At 38.1% G+C, this 16,951-nt stretch overlaps 2 protein-coding genes across 4 annotated transcripts; both read right to left on the bottom strand.

Moving 5' to 3' along the window:
* Positions 1-20: 20 nt before the first annotated feature.
* On the bottom strand, positions 21-6,795 carry LOC137599983 (solute carrier family 22 member 7-like). Of its 2 annotated transcripts, none has more exons than XM_068321290.1 (9): positions 5,073-6,795; positions 4,093-4,196; positions 3,840-3,994; positions 3,525-3,693; positions 3,037-3,160; positions 2,811-2,920; positions 2,443-2,657; positions 2,185-2,293; positions 21-2,041 (listed from the first exon to the last, which is right to left on the bottom strand). In XM_068321290.1, exons 1-9 carry the CDS (start codon positions 5,451-5,453, stop codon positions 1,831-1,833), a joined length of 1,578 nt encoding a protein of 525 aa, XP_068177391.1. In that variant the 5' UTR covers positions 5,454-6,795; the 3' UTR covers positions 21-1,830. The 2 variants fall into 2 exon arrangements, with proteins under 2 accessions (XP_068177391.1, XP_068177392.1); XM_068321291.1 differs by having other exon boundaries at positions 21-2,037.
* Positions 6,796-9,651: 2,856 nt separating this feature from the next.
* On the bottom strand, positions 9,652-16,493 carry LOC137599982 (solute carrier family 22 member 7-like). 2 transcript variants are annotated; one of them, XM_068321289.1, is made up of 9 exons: positions 15,975-16,493; positions 15,173-15,276; positions 14,930-15,084; positions 14,608-14,776; positions 13,115-13,238; positions 12,867-12,976; positions 12,500-12,714; positions 11,214-11,322; positions 9,652-11,068 (listed from the first exon to the last, which is right to left on the bottom strand). In XM_068321289.1, exons 1-9 carry the CDS (start codon positions 16,353-16,355, stop codon positions 10,885-10,887), a joined length of 1,551 nt encoding a protein of 516 aa, XP_068177390.1. In that variant the 5' UTR covers positions 16,356-16,493; the 3' UTR covers positions 9,652-10,884. The 2 variants fall into 2 exon arrangements, with proteins under 2 accessions (XP_068177390.1, XP_068177389.1); XM_068321288.1 differs by having other exon boundaries at positions 10,128-11,072; positions 15,975-16,486.
* Between the last annotated feature and the right edge of the window lie 458 nt (positions 16,494-16,951).

The raw sequence follows: 16,951 nt of genomic DNA, 5'->3' as shown, positions 1-16,951 counted from the left end.
CCTGGAGCACTGCCGGGGCACTCCTGAGTAAGGTGCCATCCCCCTTACAAATTACTCATTTGAGGCGCACCAAGAAGGAGCTACCTCCCCTGCATGCCCACGGCCCCCTTGTGTGTGGTTGTGTGTATTACAGTGGCCTGTACATACTAATATGCATGCGTGTGATTTGATTGACTAACAAAAACTGGAGTGTGCGTTCTTAATTTCCCTTTGGGGATTATAACAGTGTATTAAATTACATTAAAATTTTAATTATTTTAAAGTCTAACATTTCATATGATAAGAGAAAGGAAGTGAAAAAAACTTTATGGTAATGTTTTCATTCATTCATTCACTTTCTGCCGCTGAATCCGCTGTAGCGGGTCACGGGGAGCTGCAGCCTATCTCAGCTGGCATTGGGCGTAAGGCTGGGGACACTCCAGGCAAGATGCCAGTGCACCGCGGAGCCACACACAAAGACATGCAACCACGCACACACATACTTACTCCTACGGGCAATCTAGGACCGGCCAATCAACCTGAAGCGCATGCTTTTGGAGGTGGGAGGAAGCCGGAGAACCCGAAGAGAACCCACGCAGACACGGGGAGAGCATGCAAACTCCGCACAGAGCGGGACTTGAACCCAGACCCACCGTGTTGTGAGGCGACAGCGCTACCCACTGCGCCACCGTGCCGCCTTATTTATAATGTTTTCATCCTAAAGAAACTAACACAGAGGATTAAATATTCTGAAAAAATTGTTAGAGTTTTCCAGATTTGGCCTCCACCTCACTTTCAGAGAAGATCACAGTTAGAAATACTACATTACAATATGCTGAGATAAAACAGCCATAGCAGTGTTTTCTTCCTAAATCTCAAAAAAGAAACTAACATTGTGGATTAGATGTACAGCAAGTGATTTTGAGTTTGCTAGATTTTGCATCCACCTTCTTTCCAGCATGGATCAGAGTAATAAGTATGGAACTGATACGTTTTTATACAATTAGCTGGTATTCTTGGTTGAATATGTAAATACATTTGACGTCATGATCTCAGTTCCAATTTCCCCTCCTGTCCTCGGTATCCTGAATTCACTCCCACTCAGTCCACTCATTCCTGTCACCTGTGTTGCTGCAACCCAATACATCCCATTTCCAATCAGGCTCCACCCTATTCAAGCTCTTGTTTCCTAAAATTTGCCTGTTTGTACTTTCCCTGCCTCATCTCTTGACTACCTGGTGTGAGATTCTGTTTATATAAAAACTGTGAATGTGAACATGTGGACTCTCCTGGTGCACTGATTTTGGGTCACAACCACAATTTGATAAAAGGCTTCATATTACTACACATACTTACGAACGAAATAGTATATTTTCAGCGTGCAAAACAGTACATTTAGGTTCTTTGGATTTTTTTTATCAGTTACCTAACTATCACAGTAGCATTAGGCAATATCCAATATGCTACCTAAAATAATACCAGTGTGTTTGAGTCTTCAGTATTCAGTAGTTGTTTATAGTGACAGAGTTTCTTTGGTTTGCAGGCCTTTGGCAGATGTGCACATTATTACAGCAATACACAATTAAATACAGTTCAATTAAAAACAGTAGCTCCCAACTAGGCAGAAAGGGACCTTACAACAACTTGCATGGAAAAATCTTAAAAGTTAATAAATGTTTTGAAGAAAAAAACACACACTGTCAATACATGTTTTTAACAATTTTGTGGAAAAATAAATATGAAGTTGAACCAATCTTCGTTGGGTACCTCACTAAGTAAAACACATGAGAAACCTTAGAAGAAGTCATGACATGGTTTTGAAAGGTCAGGGACTAAAAATAGTTGGGACCACTACCGCTGTTGCTCAATGTCGTCTATGGTCTCCAGCATGCACTTGTCGCGTGTTTCTGGAAGTATTCTTGTGATTATTACCCCCAGTAAGGCTATACAGCACAGCACAGTCTGGGGTAGCTCCGTCCATACCTCATCCAGTAAGAGAATAAAAGGAGCCAGAGCTGTTCCAATTCGACCATAGAAGGAGTTGTAGCCCAGACCAATCTGCCTAAATAAAGATAACTGATAATAGATAACAGCAACACGGGAGGCTAGCTGTGGATAATATCTTATTCTTATTAACGTAAGGTAGCAAAAAAACCCACTGTTCAATCTTTTCTTTTAAAGGAAAAGGAAAGCATGACTGCTTACCTTACTACAGTGGGATAGAGCTCTGCAGTGTAGAGTACAAGTGTGGCAAACCCTGCTGAAGAAAATCCTTTTCCAATAACTGCTATCACCGTTATGACCAGAGACATGTCTGGAAACAGGACAGAAGTAGTGACCGTTTTTGCAGTTATTTATAGTGCTTTCATTTCTTGTGCTGTTTGCTCCCATGTGTTAACACTGCAGTCTCTTGTTATTGCAACACTGTGACATTTTAAACCAACAAAAAATGTCAGTGTTTACCTTTAGGTAATACAATGTTGATTCCAAGGCAGATTGCAACAATCAGCTGAGTTCCCACCACTGTTGGTCTTCTGCCTATCTTATCCAGTAGAAAATAAAGTGCTATTTTTGTTGGGATTTCAATCAAAGAATAAGCAAACTGGGTGAAATATATATCCAACCAGAAGCCTGTAATGTGGAAACTGATGAAAAAATATGTAGTTGACACACAAAACCTGGGGGAAGAGAAAATGGAAAATCAATTGAAATCTGTTAAGTCAGAAGTTTTCATCTGTATGTCTTAAGATTCACTCTCCATAATAATTAAAATAAGACATGTGTAATCTAAGACCTAGAGTCACTCATACATCTGTTTGGTGAATACAGACCATAGGAAACCAGTGCCGAGGGCCAGTCTCCTTATTTTGGGTGTTCTTATCAGATCAAGCAAGGAATAGGTCCGATCTTTTTTCTCAGTCACAACAATGTCTGATAATGTCTTCAAAATTCAGAGCAGTATTAGAAATGAACAGGATTATTAATCATAACAGTGTAACACAAACCCATTGATTTCTCTCTTTCTCTATTGAGTTAAGAAACATAATGAATGCTAACCTCCGTTTTAATTGAGTCAATGAAATTCTCTGCTTGGTTCATCTTGGCGCATCTCTTCAAGTACATATGAGCTTGCTCGTGCTTTCCATTGGCTATGAGCCACCTTGCTGACTCTGGCAGCCACCTAATGTTGACGGCAAAAACATTTTTTGTACAATGTATTAATCGTTAATATACCAGTGCATATTTACATTAAAACCACATATCTTAAAGGGAGCATTCTTTTTAATTTGTAGTTCATTCCAGTAGTTTTTATTCATCTGCTGTGAATGATTTTACGCTTCTCTTAATTTTGTAGTTACTCTTCTGCATTTGATTTTATACCACAAAATAACTCTTGGTTCACTACTGCCTACTACACACTATTTTTGCGTGCAAACAATATTTTCCCATTGATAATCTGGTAAAGCATCAACTCAAATCAGGACACATCCCTGTTAGGGTTTACTCCATTATGATGGTCTAAAAGAGCATTTTTTCAGTCTTACCACGAGGTGATCAAGATCAAGATCAGAGGTGAGGTGACACTGACAGTCAGCCACCGCCAGTCAGTCACCAGGTAAGCAATTCCTGCAAACACTGCACTACCAAATGTCCAGGCCAAGCTGTCGATCACTCCCACCAGTTTCCTGTGTTCAATGTCCACCCACTCCACAGCTGCAAACAGGAAACACCTCTTTACTTTACAAAAATTACAATCCTGAAAATACGTGAGATGTTTTAATGTCTGTAGGCCTGCATTTAGTCCCTTCTCAGGTGAACAAAAAGTTGAGTTTTTGACTGATATTAAAGTAAATAATTACTGAGGGTTGCTGCAATGATGAGGATGCCAGATATACATAACCCAGTGAAGAATCGCAGCACCATAAACATCACATAGGAAGTAGAGAGAGCACTGGCAAAACCAAAGAACATCACTGACAGGTAGGACAACAGGATTATGATCCGTCGGCCAAACCTATGAGGGATTTAAGTTAGATTTTAATAATCATTTGAAGCGCCAGGTAATCAAAGTTGTAAGCAAAATATCAGCAATTGATCAGCAAATACACCCACCTGTCACTCAGGCTTCCAGAAATAACGGTTCCAATCATCGCTCCGATAAAGAAGATGGTGGCAGTTGCTTTATTTTTCCCTCTTCTTTCACACACCAAGTCCCACTTTAAAAAAAAAAACCCACAGTCATTCATATATAATAAGTGTAATGTGTATAAAAACGTAGAATGTGGTTGACAAGAGACACCCAACGATCTTTTCAATTTATTTGTCCTAAATAGTAATTTAATTCAAATTTCAGTAGAGTTGTATTTTTACTCTTTTTTCACTGAGACACTGGATGGCAAACTGCAGTGTCTAGTAACTTGAAACACTTAAAGGTTATCTCAAGCTGATGTTTTCTGCATCTTGTGTTCATACCAACAGGATGCACCCCAGCAGAAGGGATAAGAGGGCTGGAAACCCCAAGCAATGTGCAGAGTTGTTCAGCAATTTCGGACTGTGAGACAATGTGCGAGATAATTTGAAATGAGTCACTGTGTGATCTGTAAATGGTTGACTGTACTGTGATTTGATGCAAGTTGGACTCGTGGATGATTGTGGTTCTGTGTGAACAAACTTTTGGGTTTTTCTAAGAACACCTTGAGAACAACGCTCACAGACAACTAAACTGTTAATATAGTGTTAATTTAACACATTGTTGGTGTTTAATTTAAACTTCAGATCATAAAGATCATCACAACGCTGCACCTTATCACCATTCAAACCTTTTGACAGTTATACGTGCAATTAACCTGGTCACTGTGTTCACAGATTGTTACTGACAACTGGTTTATTGTGTTACTTGCCAGTGCACTATAATCAATATGTTGTAATGTGTAATAATAATAATAATAATAATAATAATAATAATAATAATAATAATAATAATATGTAATACTAATACTAATAATAATACAATAATAACCTATTCATTATATTACAGTTTGATTTGATATTGTGAACATGTGCACTTTGTTCTTAAAGAGAACGTCAGTCACCTGTGAGGTCACAGTAGACCTGAGGGTGGTGTTGTCGTACACCCATCCAGTCTGACATGGCACCGTCCGTGCGTCAGGAGAGTTGGAGGAGTTCTGCAGCAGGTGATACTGAGGTTCTGCAAACATTCGACAGGAGCTCGGAGTCCCATCCTCCTGGACAGGAATACTAACAACAAGCTTCTCCTCCATGGATAAATTCCTAAAAACACCTCCATCGTCCAAAGAGCTGAAGTCACAGTGGTGAGAAGGAACGTCCGCGATGAAGTTGTTGAGCATGAAGTGACAGGGAATGGAGAAGCGGCCAAAAAAGCACATTGCGAGGATCATCTTCTGAAATCTTCCAAATCCTTTTATTGCTGCTAGAACGCTCTCGAATCTCATTGTGACCTGACAATATAAAAACAAAAAAAACAAAAAAAAAGAAAGAAAGAAAAGAAATCAAGAAACAAAACAAAAAAGCAGCACAGATCGACAAGACCAGGACGTCAATTTTCCCAAACCGTATCACGATGACGCAACGATCTGCTCTAATCTGCTTGTCATTGGTTTGGAATGACTATGACGTTGCATATTCAGCAACTTTTATGTCGAAACCTGCGCAGAACTTTATGTGGCAACCAATCAAAGCAACTGGAGACAAACTTTGTCTTTTCTTGGCAACGCAGTTGATATTTTAACTCTCCTTAAACGCTGAATCAGCACTTGTCTGTTATGTAAATGTGAAACACGATGCTCGGTGTGTGCAGTGAGTCAGGGAATTAGAATGAGATATTTAATTGTAGGAAACTGATCCATCACCACAGTCTTTTGTAAAATGTCCGGGGCTGTGAGGTGCATGTTCTCATTTTTTGATGTTGTTTTTACAGCGAGGATCATAACGGAACTGAGTCCTAAAGTGCTCCGTTGTTAGAAAAATAAAGTCCTACACATTTTGCCATCATATGTGCAATTTATTTTCATGTAAAACTTTGTATTAGATTTATTCAATTGACATAATTCTAAAGATAAATGAATTAAAAAATATTAGATTTGTTTTATGAGTCGCAAACTTAAAAATCTATGTCAAAATCAGACCCAGTGTGTTGTCGGTTCAACACCTTCACTGGTTTCATTGTGGTTTACTTTGCAAACATTCTCAAGGACACATGAGTACTGTTGCAGTTTCTCTACCACCATGAACGCTGAGAGAAACAGCAGGGGAATTTATCAAGTTGTTCTCACAAAAGGTCACACTAGGTACAGTACATGGATTCATTTCAATCCCCACTGATGTTTTGTTGTTTAACCTCCACATATTCAATGTTTTAGGACAAAGGAAAAAAATCATCAATTCTGAGATTGCTATAATTTTCATTAGCCAAATTTTTGTGATTTTAGGAATCTATTATGAATTGTTGTAAAACAAATACTGATGATCAATTTATATAACTTGTTTTATTTTTTTAGACTGAATTTTTAAAGAGAAATGTAAATTATGTTTGGTTAAAAAAAGGAGCCTTCAACTGAATCTCAGTTTGAGAGTACATCGCTAAAGTAAAATAAAATACATTATTCTTTCTTCTGTCTGCCACTGCAAAGCCTTGATTTACTTATTCACTTGGTTTGAACGTCCAATATGAGGTCACCTGTTTAAATGGTAATTGTGCTTAAATGGCACATTCTAAATTCTGTCAGGAACCTGACAGAAAATGTGGTAAAATAATACAAGAAAACAGAAATCCACTGCTGCAAATGGCATGAACACATGTGTCTGTCAAATAAATTATAAAATATCTAGTAGGCTATTATGTCTTCAACAAAACACTAATCACACTTTTATATGCAGGAAAACATGCTAAATCTTTTTAGCAGCTTGTGAACAAAATAATGACTTTACTTCTGTTCAGTTTTTCTTATTACAAACCAAACATGACAATGAAGGAAACACAAAGAGAAGCTTTGAATAAAGTTAACTTATAACAGATAAGAAACTATCCACTGTGGCCAACTCCACCTTGGAGGTGGCCTTAATGAATATGTGTCCACCCCAGGACGGTGCTGTGGATAAATCATTGTTGGATGAGTTCATAAAGGGAAGACTTTGCAAACTTTTGTACGATACAATTTTTATAATATATAACTCCCCAAGCCCTTGTAGTAGTAGTCATTGAAGTAGCAGCATATATCAGTTGTTGTAGTACTGGTAGCAGTACAATAAGTTTATTTCTCCAGCTTATGACATTATAGAAAAATGAGACACTAAACAGCATCTCTATCGTGTCTATTAAAGATATTGTCCTCATGAAAACTGTGCAGGCATTGACTTGGGTTGTCCTGGTTGTCTGTTTCACTTCACATTGATTCATAGTGCAGAGATAGATAGATAGATAGATAGATAGATAGATAGATAGATAGATAGATAGATAGATAGATAGATAGATAGATAGATAGATAGATAGATAGATAGATAGATAGATAGATAGATAGATAGATAGATAGATAGATAGATAGATAGATAGATAGATACTTTATTAATCCTGGAGGAAATTGTATATATCCACTGCTCAGGCATTACATAACAAATAATACTGGATAAACACCAGGAGAAAAAGAAACACTGACATCACAGGACATACCACAAGACATACACTACACTAACAGACAGACACATGCAGCAGTAACAGGACTTATATACTAAACTATAACTAAAATATAAACAGTATAAAATTAAAATATAAACAGTATAAAATTTTAAAAAATATTACAGTATTAAAATATAAGCAGTATAAAATAAAATATAAACAGTATAAAATTGAATTAAAATATAAAACAGTGTAAAAAATAAATGAATATATATATACATATAAACAGTATAAAATTAAATTAAAATTAAATTAAATCCATTCAACCCCGTGCTGACCTCGCCACCTCCCCCCCGCTCCTCCTGAGAGAGTCATTGTACCCCCTGATGGCACGGGGCATGAAGGAGGACCTCAGCCTCTCTATGGAGGCGCTGTGTGACAGCAGTCTGCTGCTGAAGGTGCTGAAGGTGAGAAACAGTCACAACCAAAAATAATAATAATAGTAATTACTATATCTCTGCTTATAATGATAATGGATTAGATTTCTATTTCACTTTTCTGGACACTCAAAGACGCTTTTACAGTGGATCCATTATTTTTTTACTCTTGATTCATACTTTTTGATGGTAAACTACATCCACAGCCACAGCTGCCCTGGGGCAAGCTGATGAAAGTGTGGCAGGCAATCTGCGCATACGGCCTCTCTGACCATCACACGCATACACACACCAACGAGTCCCTCGCTGGAGGCAACGATGGTGAAGTGTCTTGCCCAAAGATACAACAACAAATGACTAAGCAGGAGTGGGAATTGCACTGCCAATCTTTGAATCACTGAATCACTGAGCCACTGCCACCCTAAATGCCTTATTAAGGAAGTAAGTTCATGTAGCTTTGCTACTCCAAACCAGTGCAGCCTCTCTGTCTGGACACTGAAAGTTGACCTGTATGTTTCTTTATCAATAAAGAAAGCAAACAGGCTCTCTAGCCCCGCAGACTGGAGGTGAGCAGGACTAGCAAACCACAGAGTAGATGGAGAAAATAATGAAAGGTCTGTCAACTAACACTCTTCCTGGTAAACCACAAGGGGGCACTCTTTGGGGGGATCGCCATACAGGAGGAAACAGTAGGTCTTGGTGAACCAGAAGCGCCAGACCTCAGTGATAAATTAATGTGTAATATGTTGTTAATATGTAAAGAATTCACAGATTGGCAATCATATCAGATCTATTCAACTCCTGTCAGTTAAAATGTCATTCACAGACACTGTGTACAACTGTAAATTGATGTTCAAATACTTTGTAGGAACACTGGCACACACTGATCTGCTCTGTGTGGTAACTAATCTTAAACTACACCAATAGTTATTTTCACAATCTATTTGACTCAGATCATAGTCTTGGAGCCTTAGGTGAAATCTATGGGTCTAAAGGACTCTCATTCTGAATAAAACAGTTTGCAATTGATTTGCTGTGGCGACCCCTGAAGGGAAAAGCCAAAAGTAAAAGAAGAAGAACCCTCACCAGCCGTTCAGAACTGAAGAATCCTCTTGGGCAAGAGACAGAACATCTTCATACATTTTAAAGTGACGTTAACTTTATTCAGAGATCTACCGTAACCGAAACGACTGAGAACCTCAGTCTTCTTCAGTCTTATTGTGTTGGTCTTTACTTACTTGACAAACGAATGTGTATTGCTCAAATGTGTATTTATTCATTTATTTATATAAACTTTTTTGTTTTTCAGGTGCGACATGTAGAAGCATAATCTTAGTGTCTTTGATAGGTCACGCCTAAATTAATTGAATGTGTCGGTAAACGTGTATCTATTGGTATGTTGTAGTAAACTTTACTTAAACAAAAGAAACATTTTGAGTCCATTCCCATTTGATTTTTATTAATATAAAATCTTGATAAAAAAATCTCATGGACAACAATCACAAACTGTCTCAACTCCTTATAAACTGTAACGAATATATAAAAATTCAATACAACACTTCTACAAAGATTTTTGTGGGTGTAGGCTGAAAGTTTTTTGGACTTCAACGGCCTGAGAATGAAAGATTTTCCACAGACAAATGGGGAAGGAAATACTACAGTCATCCACTAGAGGGAGTTAACAGAGGTTTTTACTGCAGCTTTTGACAATGAATCATGACTCAACCATGGGCATTAGAAGACCATACAGGGTACCCTCTATCATACTGGGTTTAATATTGAATCAATATTGACACCAATAAATCTCAAACATGGCACGTTTGACCTACTTTCCATAAAGCTATCAAGGGTCAAAGCACAGCCACTGTTTTCCCACGCATGGACTTCATTGACATGACAACAAACATTGGTTGGTCAAAATGGACTTTGGCAGCTGTTTGTCCGTAATACTTCTACGTGTTATTTCAAAAGAATATCAGTAAGAAACTTAAAGCAAAACGAAATGTTATTGTGCAAACAAAGTTATTCTTACCAATTTTTTTGTTTGAAGGTACAGTATATCAAAAACATGGACCTCAACCTGGACAGTATACGTAATAGATTCTACGCAGAATATATAGTAAATAGATAAAATGGTACGTATAAAGATGGGCTGTTAATATATCATAGTTCACACACACACACACACACACACACACACGGACATGCACACACACGTTCACGCACGTACACACACACACACGCACATGTACGCTCACGCACGTACACCCACACACACGCTAAATGTCTAATGAAATAACAGTAGTAAATATGAGACCTGGCTATTGAACATTTCAACAGGACTGTCAAAAAAAACTGTAAACTAGATGTGGTTGACTTTCATTTAATTGATTGTGGTACAAAAGTGGAGTATTTTCTTTATGTACATTAATTTCAAAAAAATTGTATAAGTTACATCTGTAAAGATTTATTAATAACATCTTGTACATTAACAATTCTTCGGTTTCAAGTACACATTAGTGCATTTGAAGCTTGTATAATACAGTACATGTTGGTTGTTTGGATATATTTTGTTGTGCGTAATAGCCAGCTACAGTACCTATCATGGTAGTGAGAGGTTCCATTATTGGCAAGCCTTCATGACAGTTCAAAAGCTTGAAGTTATTATACATTACACAAACAAGTTTAAAACAATCTTAGATGGGTGGTTCATAAAATCCATACATAAGAAACCTTAGGTGAAGACATGAGATGGTTATGAAAGGTCATGAACTGACAAAAAAGGTAAACGCTATCTCTGCTGTTCTATATCATCTATGGTCTCTGGCATGCACTTGTTGGAGGTTTCTGGCAGCATTCTGGTGAATATTGTCCCCAGTAGAGCCGCACAGCACAGCACAACCTGGGGTAGCTCCTTCCACACCTCTTCCAGCAAGAGAATGAACGGGACCACAGCGATGGCCAATCGACCCAGGCCGTTGTTGTAACCCGTACCAATCTGCCTAAATCCAGACAAAAGATGTACACATAGACATAGAGGATGCTAGATTTTCTGTGTTCTACGATGCTTACATTACTGTAAGATATAAAAAAAACCATCTGATGATTGTGCTGTTTTAAATGAAACGGAAATTGTGACTCACCTTACTACAGTGGGATAGACCTCCGCTGTGTAGAGCATCACAGTTGCAAAGCTTGCTGAAGAAAAGCCTTTCCCAATAACAGCTATCACTGTTATGACCAAAGACTTATCTGGAAACAGGACAAAAGCAGAATCAGTTGTTTCTTAATACAGCAGCTCTTTTTGTTGCAAATCCATTTCCAGAAAAACTTAGACCACTACGTCAACTTTAAGTTAAAACAGTATGAAATGACTCGTGAATCACTGAAACTCCATTATGTAACAGCGCAAATTATTAAAACAGAAAAATGACACAAATTTGTTGGGTCAGGGTCAGGTTTACCTCAGTGTTGGATCATATCTTCAGCAGCACTCTGTAAGCATTTAGGAAGATTTAGGAAGTATTTCCCATTTTTGCCTTACATAAGACTTCAGCTGCTCTGTTTGAGATTTCCTTTGTTGTATTTTATGTTTTATGACGGGCCAAGAGGCAGAACAATGGTGTTTTCAGGTTTTGGGTTCAATACCTTTCTGTGTATGTTCTCCCCATGTTTGCATGACTTCTCTTCAGGTTGTCCCCTTCCTTCGACCTCCAAAAACATGCAGCTTAGGTGAATTAGTCACTCCAATTTAGGTGTGGGTGTGTGTAAGCGGTTGTTTGTTTTTCATGTGGCCCCGTTATGCACTGGCGATGCATCCAGGGTATACCCCACCTCTTGCCAGTAGCTAGCTGGGGTAGGCTCCCGCAGACCCATGACCAGCAAGGCAGAAAAGCGAAGATGGATAGATCAATGGATAGATGGATGGATGGGTGGATGATAGGCCAAGAAATAAAGATTTTGTAATGAAGTAGCCTGTTTTTTAGAAACAAACTCTATAAACTATCATGCAACATTAAAGGAACCTATATAAATGTGCAGGTTTCCGATGCCATTACTGTGATGCTCTAATTTTAATAACCAATCATGTTACAATTTTTTTCACAAGCTAAAATAATAAATTTTTCACTGGTGGCTTTTGATGCCACTGTTCCAACTTTTTTAAAGCCTCTTGCCAACAAAAAAGTTGAAATTCTAATTTATTTATTTTTAAATGACACTTTTCATTATCATTATTTGATGCATAGTCATTACATTCTATTTACATTCTGTAGGGCCCTGACTCTTTTTGAAATATGTTGTATGATTTGAATTCCTTGTGTTGTTTGCTACCATGTATTAATACTGTAATGTCTTGTTATTACAAGTATGGGACATTTTAAACCAACAAAATATCCTAAATCTTAGCTAAAGGTCTGGAAGTGTTTACCTTTAGGTAGTAAAATGTTGACTCCAAGACAGATTGCAACCATCAGCTGAGTTCCCACCACTGTTGATCTTCTGCCTATCTTATCCAGTATGAAATAAAGTACTGTTTTTGATGGGATCTCTATCAAAGAATAAGCAAACTGTGTAAAATATATATCCAACCAGAAGCCTGTGATGTGGAAACTGATTGCAAAATATGAGGTCACCACGCATAACCTGGGGGAGGAGAAAATGGAAACTCAGTTCAAAATTGTAGTCAACTATTCAATTGTATTCTACAAAATCTAGAACTCACTGGCCACAATAATAAAAAATAAGATGTGTAACCTGAGACCTGTAATTGATACAACTGTTAAGTGAATACACACCACATTAAACCAGTGTAGATGGCCAGTCTCCTCATTTTGGGTGTTCTCATCAGATCAAGACAGGAATAGGTCTGATGTCTTTTCTCAGTCATAACAATGGCAGATAATGTCTTCAAAATGTAGAGTACAATTAGTAATGAACAGGATTACTAATCATAACAGCACATCAGAAATGATTAATTTGCACGATTTCAAACTAACTGATATCTGTTTGTTCTATTGAATTCTAAAACATTTTGAATACTGACCTCCGTTTTAATTGTTTCCATGAAATTCTCTGCTTGGTTCATCTTGGCGCATCTCTTCAAGTACGTATGAGCTTGCTCGTGCTTTCCATTGGCTATGAGCCACCTTGCCGACTCTGGCAGCCACCTAATGTTGAAGGCAAAGACATTTTTCTGTTTCTGTTTCTGGAGTGGGGCTCTTGAAAAACATTGGGTGTGGAGCTCTTGCAATGTCCAAGTATGACCAAGGTTAAAAAGTGGTAAGAACACACGGTTTTCAAAGGTAGAGGAGGAAGGAAGGGCTTTAACAATCCGGTGCTTTTATAAATCATGTTTGTATTTTTTATATGCACTACGCTTATTTTCAGTATTTACCTTTTTTATAAATATGGGTATTTATCCAGGCTTGGGACCTGCACAACAAGACACTGGCTTGTGCCCTCTTGAGGCTACATTTTTAAAAAATATGTATGTTTGTTTATTTCTTTTTTTGTATGTTTTTGTAAATATTTTTTGTCTAACTATGAATGATTGAGATAATTCATTGTTAATTAACTACTGTAGTTAAGAAGGGGTAGGTTTAAATATGCTTATGCTTCACCCTACTTCTTGTGTTGTGACATGTGTTGACTATTGTTATTGTTGGTCTGTCTACTTTCAACGGTCTTCTTTGTTTTTCTGTTCAGTCTATTTTGTTGTATTCCTTCCACATGCACAAAATAAAAAAGCATTCATTCATTCATTCATTGAAATCTATCTAATATTTATTTGTTCATCCGTCTTCTACCACTTACACATTTATTGGAGGCAACAGTTTGAGCAGCTATATTCTGAGAGGGATCACAAGAAGTTCACAGGCTAGATCTTGTCCTTTTGGTCTTGAGCCTAAGTTCATGACCATAGGTGAGAGTAGGAATGTAAATTGGTTGGTAAATCGAGAGCTTTGCCTTTCAGTTCAATTCCATCTTCACTACAACTGACATATACAACGACTGCAGCCACTGCACTAATCTGTCTGCCAATTTGTTCTTCCTACATTTTTGAACAAGACACAAGATACTTGAACTCCTCCACTTGGGGTAAATACTTCTCTAAACCCGAAAAGGGTAGATCAGCTTTTCTGGCTGAGAACAATCTCCTCAAATTTCAAAGTGAAGCAAATCATCCCGGTACAGCTTGAAGGTCTAGGCTTAATGAGGCCCACACGTACAGTCCTGACATATTATTTTGTAATTTTTATTATAATTACCATCCCCCACAGTTTGACTTATGCTTCAATAATAACTAAAACGCAAAAAGATTAACTGTGCTACTTGTTGTTCTTCCTGACTATCAATGTGGTAAATTTAAAGAAGTTTTACTGATCAATTTTGAAAAATAAAAATAATGCCAAAATCTCCTTCTAAATGAAAGTTAATTATCTTTCAAGCTTGCACAAATCAAATCAGGACATACCCTGATAAGGGTTTACTGTAGGAGGCATCAGTTGGACTAAAAGAGCTGCTTTTCAGTCTTACCTCCAGGTGATGATGACCACGATCAGAGGTGAGGTGACACTGACAGTCAGCCACCACCAGTCAGTCACCAGGTAAGCAATTCCTGCAAACACTGCGCTACCAACTGACCAGGCCAAGCTGTCGATCACTCCCACCAATTTCCTGTGCTGAGTGTCCACCCACTCCACAACTGCAAACAAGAAACGTCTTCACTTTACAAAAATCACAATTCTGAAGAAATTTTGCAGACTTGAAATATTTTATTTTTCGTAGACCTGCAGTCAGTTCCTGCTCAGGTGAAAACAATGTTAAGTTTTCAATAAAAGTAGAAATATAATTTTACCTAGGACTCCTGTAATGATGTGGATACCAATGATGCTAAACCCAGTAAAGAATCTCAGCACCACAAACATCACATAGGATGTAGAGAGAGCACTGGCAAAACCAAAAAGCATTGTAGACACATAGGACAGCAGCATCATGCTCCTTCGGCCAAACCTATGAGGGATACAAGTTATATTTTAATGATTGTTTGGTTTTTGGTCACAGTCAGAGGCTGAGAATGAATAACCAGCAAAAGACTCACCGGTCACTCAGACTTCCAAAAATAATGGCTCCAAACATCGTTCCAATAAAGAAGATGGTAGCAGTTGCTTTATTTTCCCCTCTTCTTTCACAGACTAAGTCCCACTTTAAATGAACAAATTTGACAATTAATTAAAAAGGAAGAGAATTTTGTTCTTAGAGATGTCAAAGTGACTTTTCCAGAGCCGGCATTCTGCTGAGGTTTTGCACGCCTGTAGACAACTGCATGCACACTTATATCAATGTATAAATGTACCAAGCAATAAGCAGAGTTGTTCAGCAATTTCGGACTGTGAGACAATGTGCGAGATAATTTGAAATGAGTCACTGTGTGATCTGTAAATGGTTGACTGTACTGTGATTTGATGCAAGTTGGACTCGTGGAGGATTGTGGTTCTGTGTGAACAAACTGTTTTGGGTTTTTCTAAGAACATCTTGAGAACAACGCTCACAGACAACTAAACTGTTGATTTAATGTTAATTTAACACATTGTTGGTGTTTAATTTAAACTTCAGATCATAAAGATCATCACAACGCTGCACCTTATCACCATTCAAACCTTTTAACTTTTGACAGTTATATGTGCAATTAACCTGGTCACTGTGTTCACAGATTGTTACTGACAACTGGTTTATTGTGTTACTTGCCAGTGCACTGCAATCAATATGTTGTAATGTGTAATAATAATAATATGTAATACTAATAATACAGTAATAACCTATTCATTATATTAGTTTTATTTGATATTGTGAACATGTGCACTTTGTCTCATGTTTTCCAACTTAAAGAGAACGTCCGTCACCTGTGAGGTCACAGTAGACCTGAGGGTGGTGTTGTCGTACACCCATCCAGTCTGACATGGCACCGTCCGTGCGTCAGGAGGGTTGGAGGAGTTCTGCAGCAGGTGATACTGAGGTTCTGCAAACATTCGACAGGAGCTCGGAGTCCCATCCTCCTGGACAGGAATACTAACAACAAGCTTCTCCTCCATGGATAAATTCCTAAAAACACCTCCATCGTCCAAAGAGCTGAAGTCACAGTGGTGAGAAGGAACGTCCGCGATGAAGTTGGTGAGCAAAAAGTGACAGGGAATGGAGAAGCGGCCAATGAAGCACATCGTGAGGATCATCTTCTGAAATCTCCCAAATCCATTAATTCCTGCTAGAACGCTCTCGAACTTCATTTTGGACTTCCGATATGAACAAAACGTCTTGATCCTTAAAGAAATAAAAATATTATCTTTCCTCCCTTCCCATACTATAGTATTTAATAAAAAGACGCGACAAATCAGACCGCGACCTACAGAGTCGCCTTAACCCGCGGTACTCTGCTGCTGATTGGCTCACTAAGACATGGGCGGATGACGTTGCGTGCATCGACCGATGGCAACGTCGATGTAAAAAATTTAAAAAAAAAGACACGCAGAGTAACAGGTTTTGAGCTCTTACCTGACACCATAATTGACAAACGTCTCCAGTAAAAGAGGACATTTGTACCTTTCACATCTTGTGTTTCTACTGTAAACAGAACTGACTCTAACACGTTGAAACCGCGCCAAGCTACTCCAGTGCGTAAAACGGACTGACCCATCAGGGAGCGGACACCCCCGAGTAAGGGACACAGCGGGTTGTGGGTCGGTTAAGGTCCACGTTAAAAAGTGATGTTTTAGTGATGTTGTGTTAATGTTTTAAGCATGACCTCTGGAACTCGAGGATTGTGTACTATCAACATGTTCAGTTTTATAAGTAATGTAACACCCATGACTGAGACTGACTGTGT

The sequence above is a fragment of the Antennarius striatus genome, chromosome 8 (assembly GCF_040054535.1).
Source record: "Antennarius striatus isolate MH-2024 chromosome 8, ASM4005453v1, whole genome shotgun sequence".
NCBI classification, from domain to species: domain Eukaryota; kingdom Metazoa; phylum Chordata; class Actinopteri; order Lophiiformes; family Antennariidae; genus Antennarius; species Antennarius striatus.
Note: the sequence above shows the minus strand (reverse complement) of the source record. Positions and strands in the feature narration are given on the sequence as shown.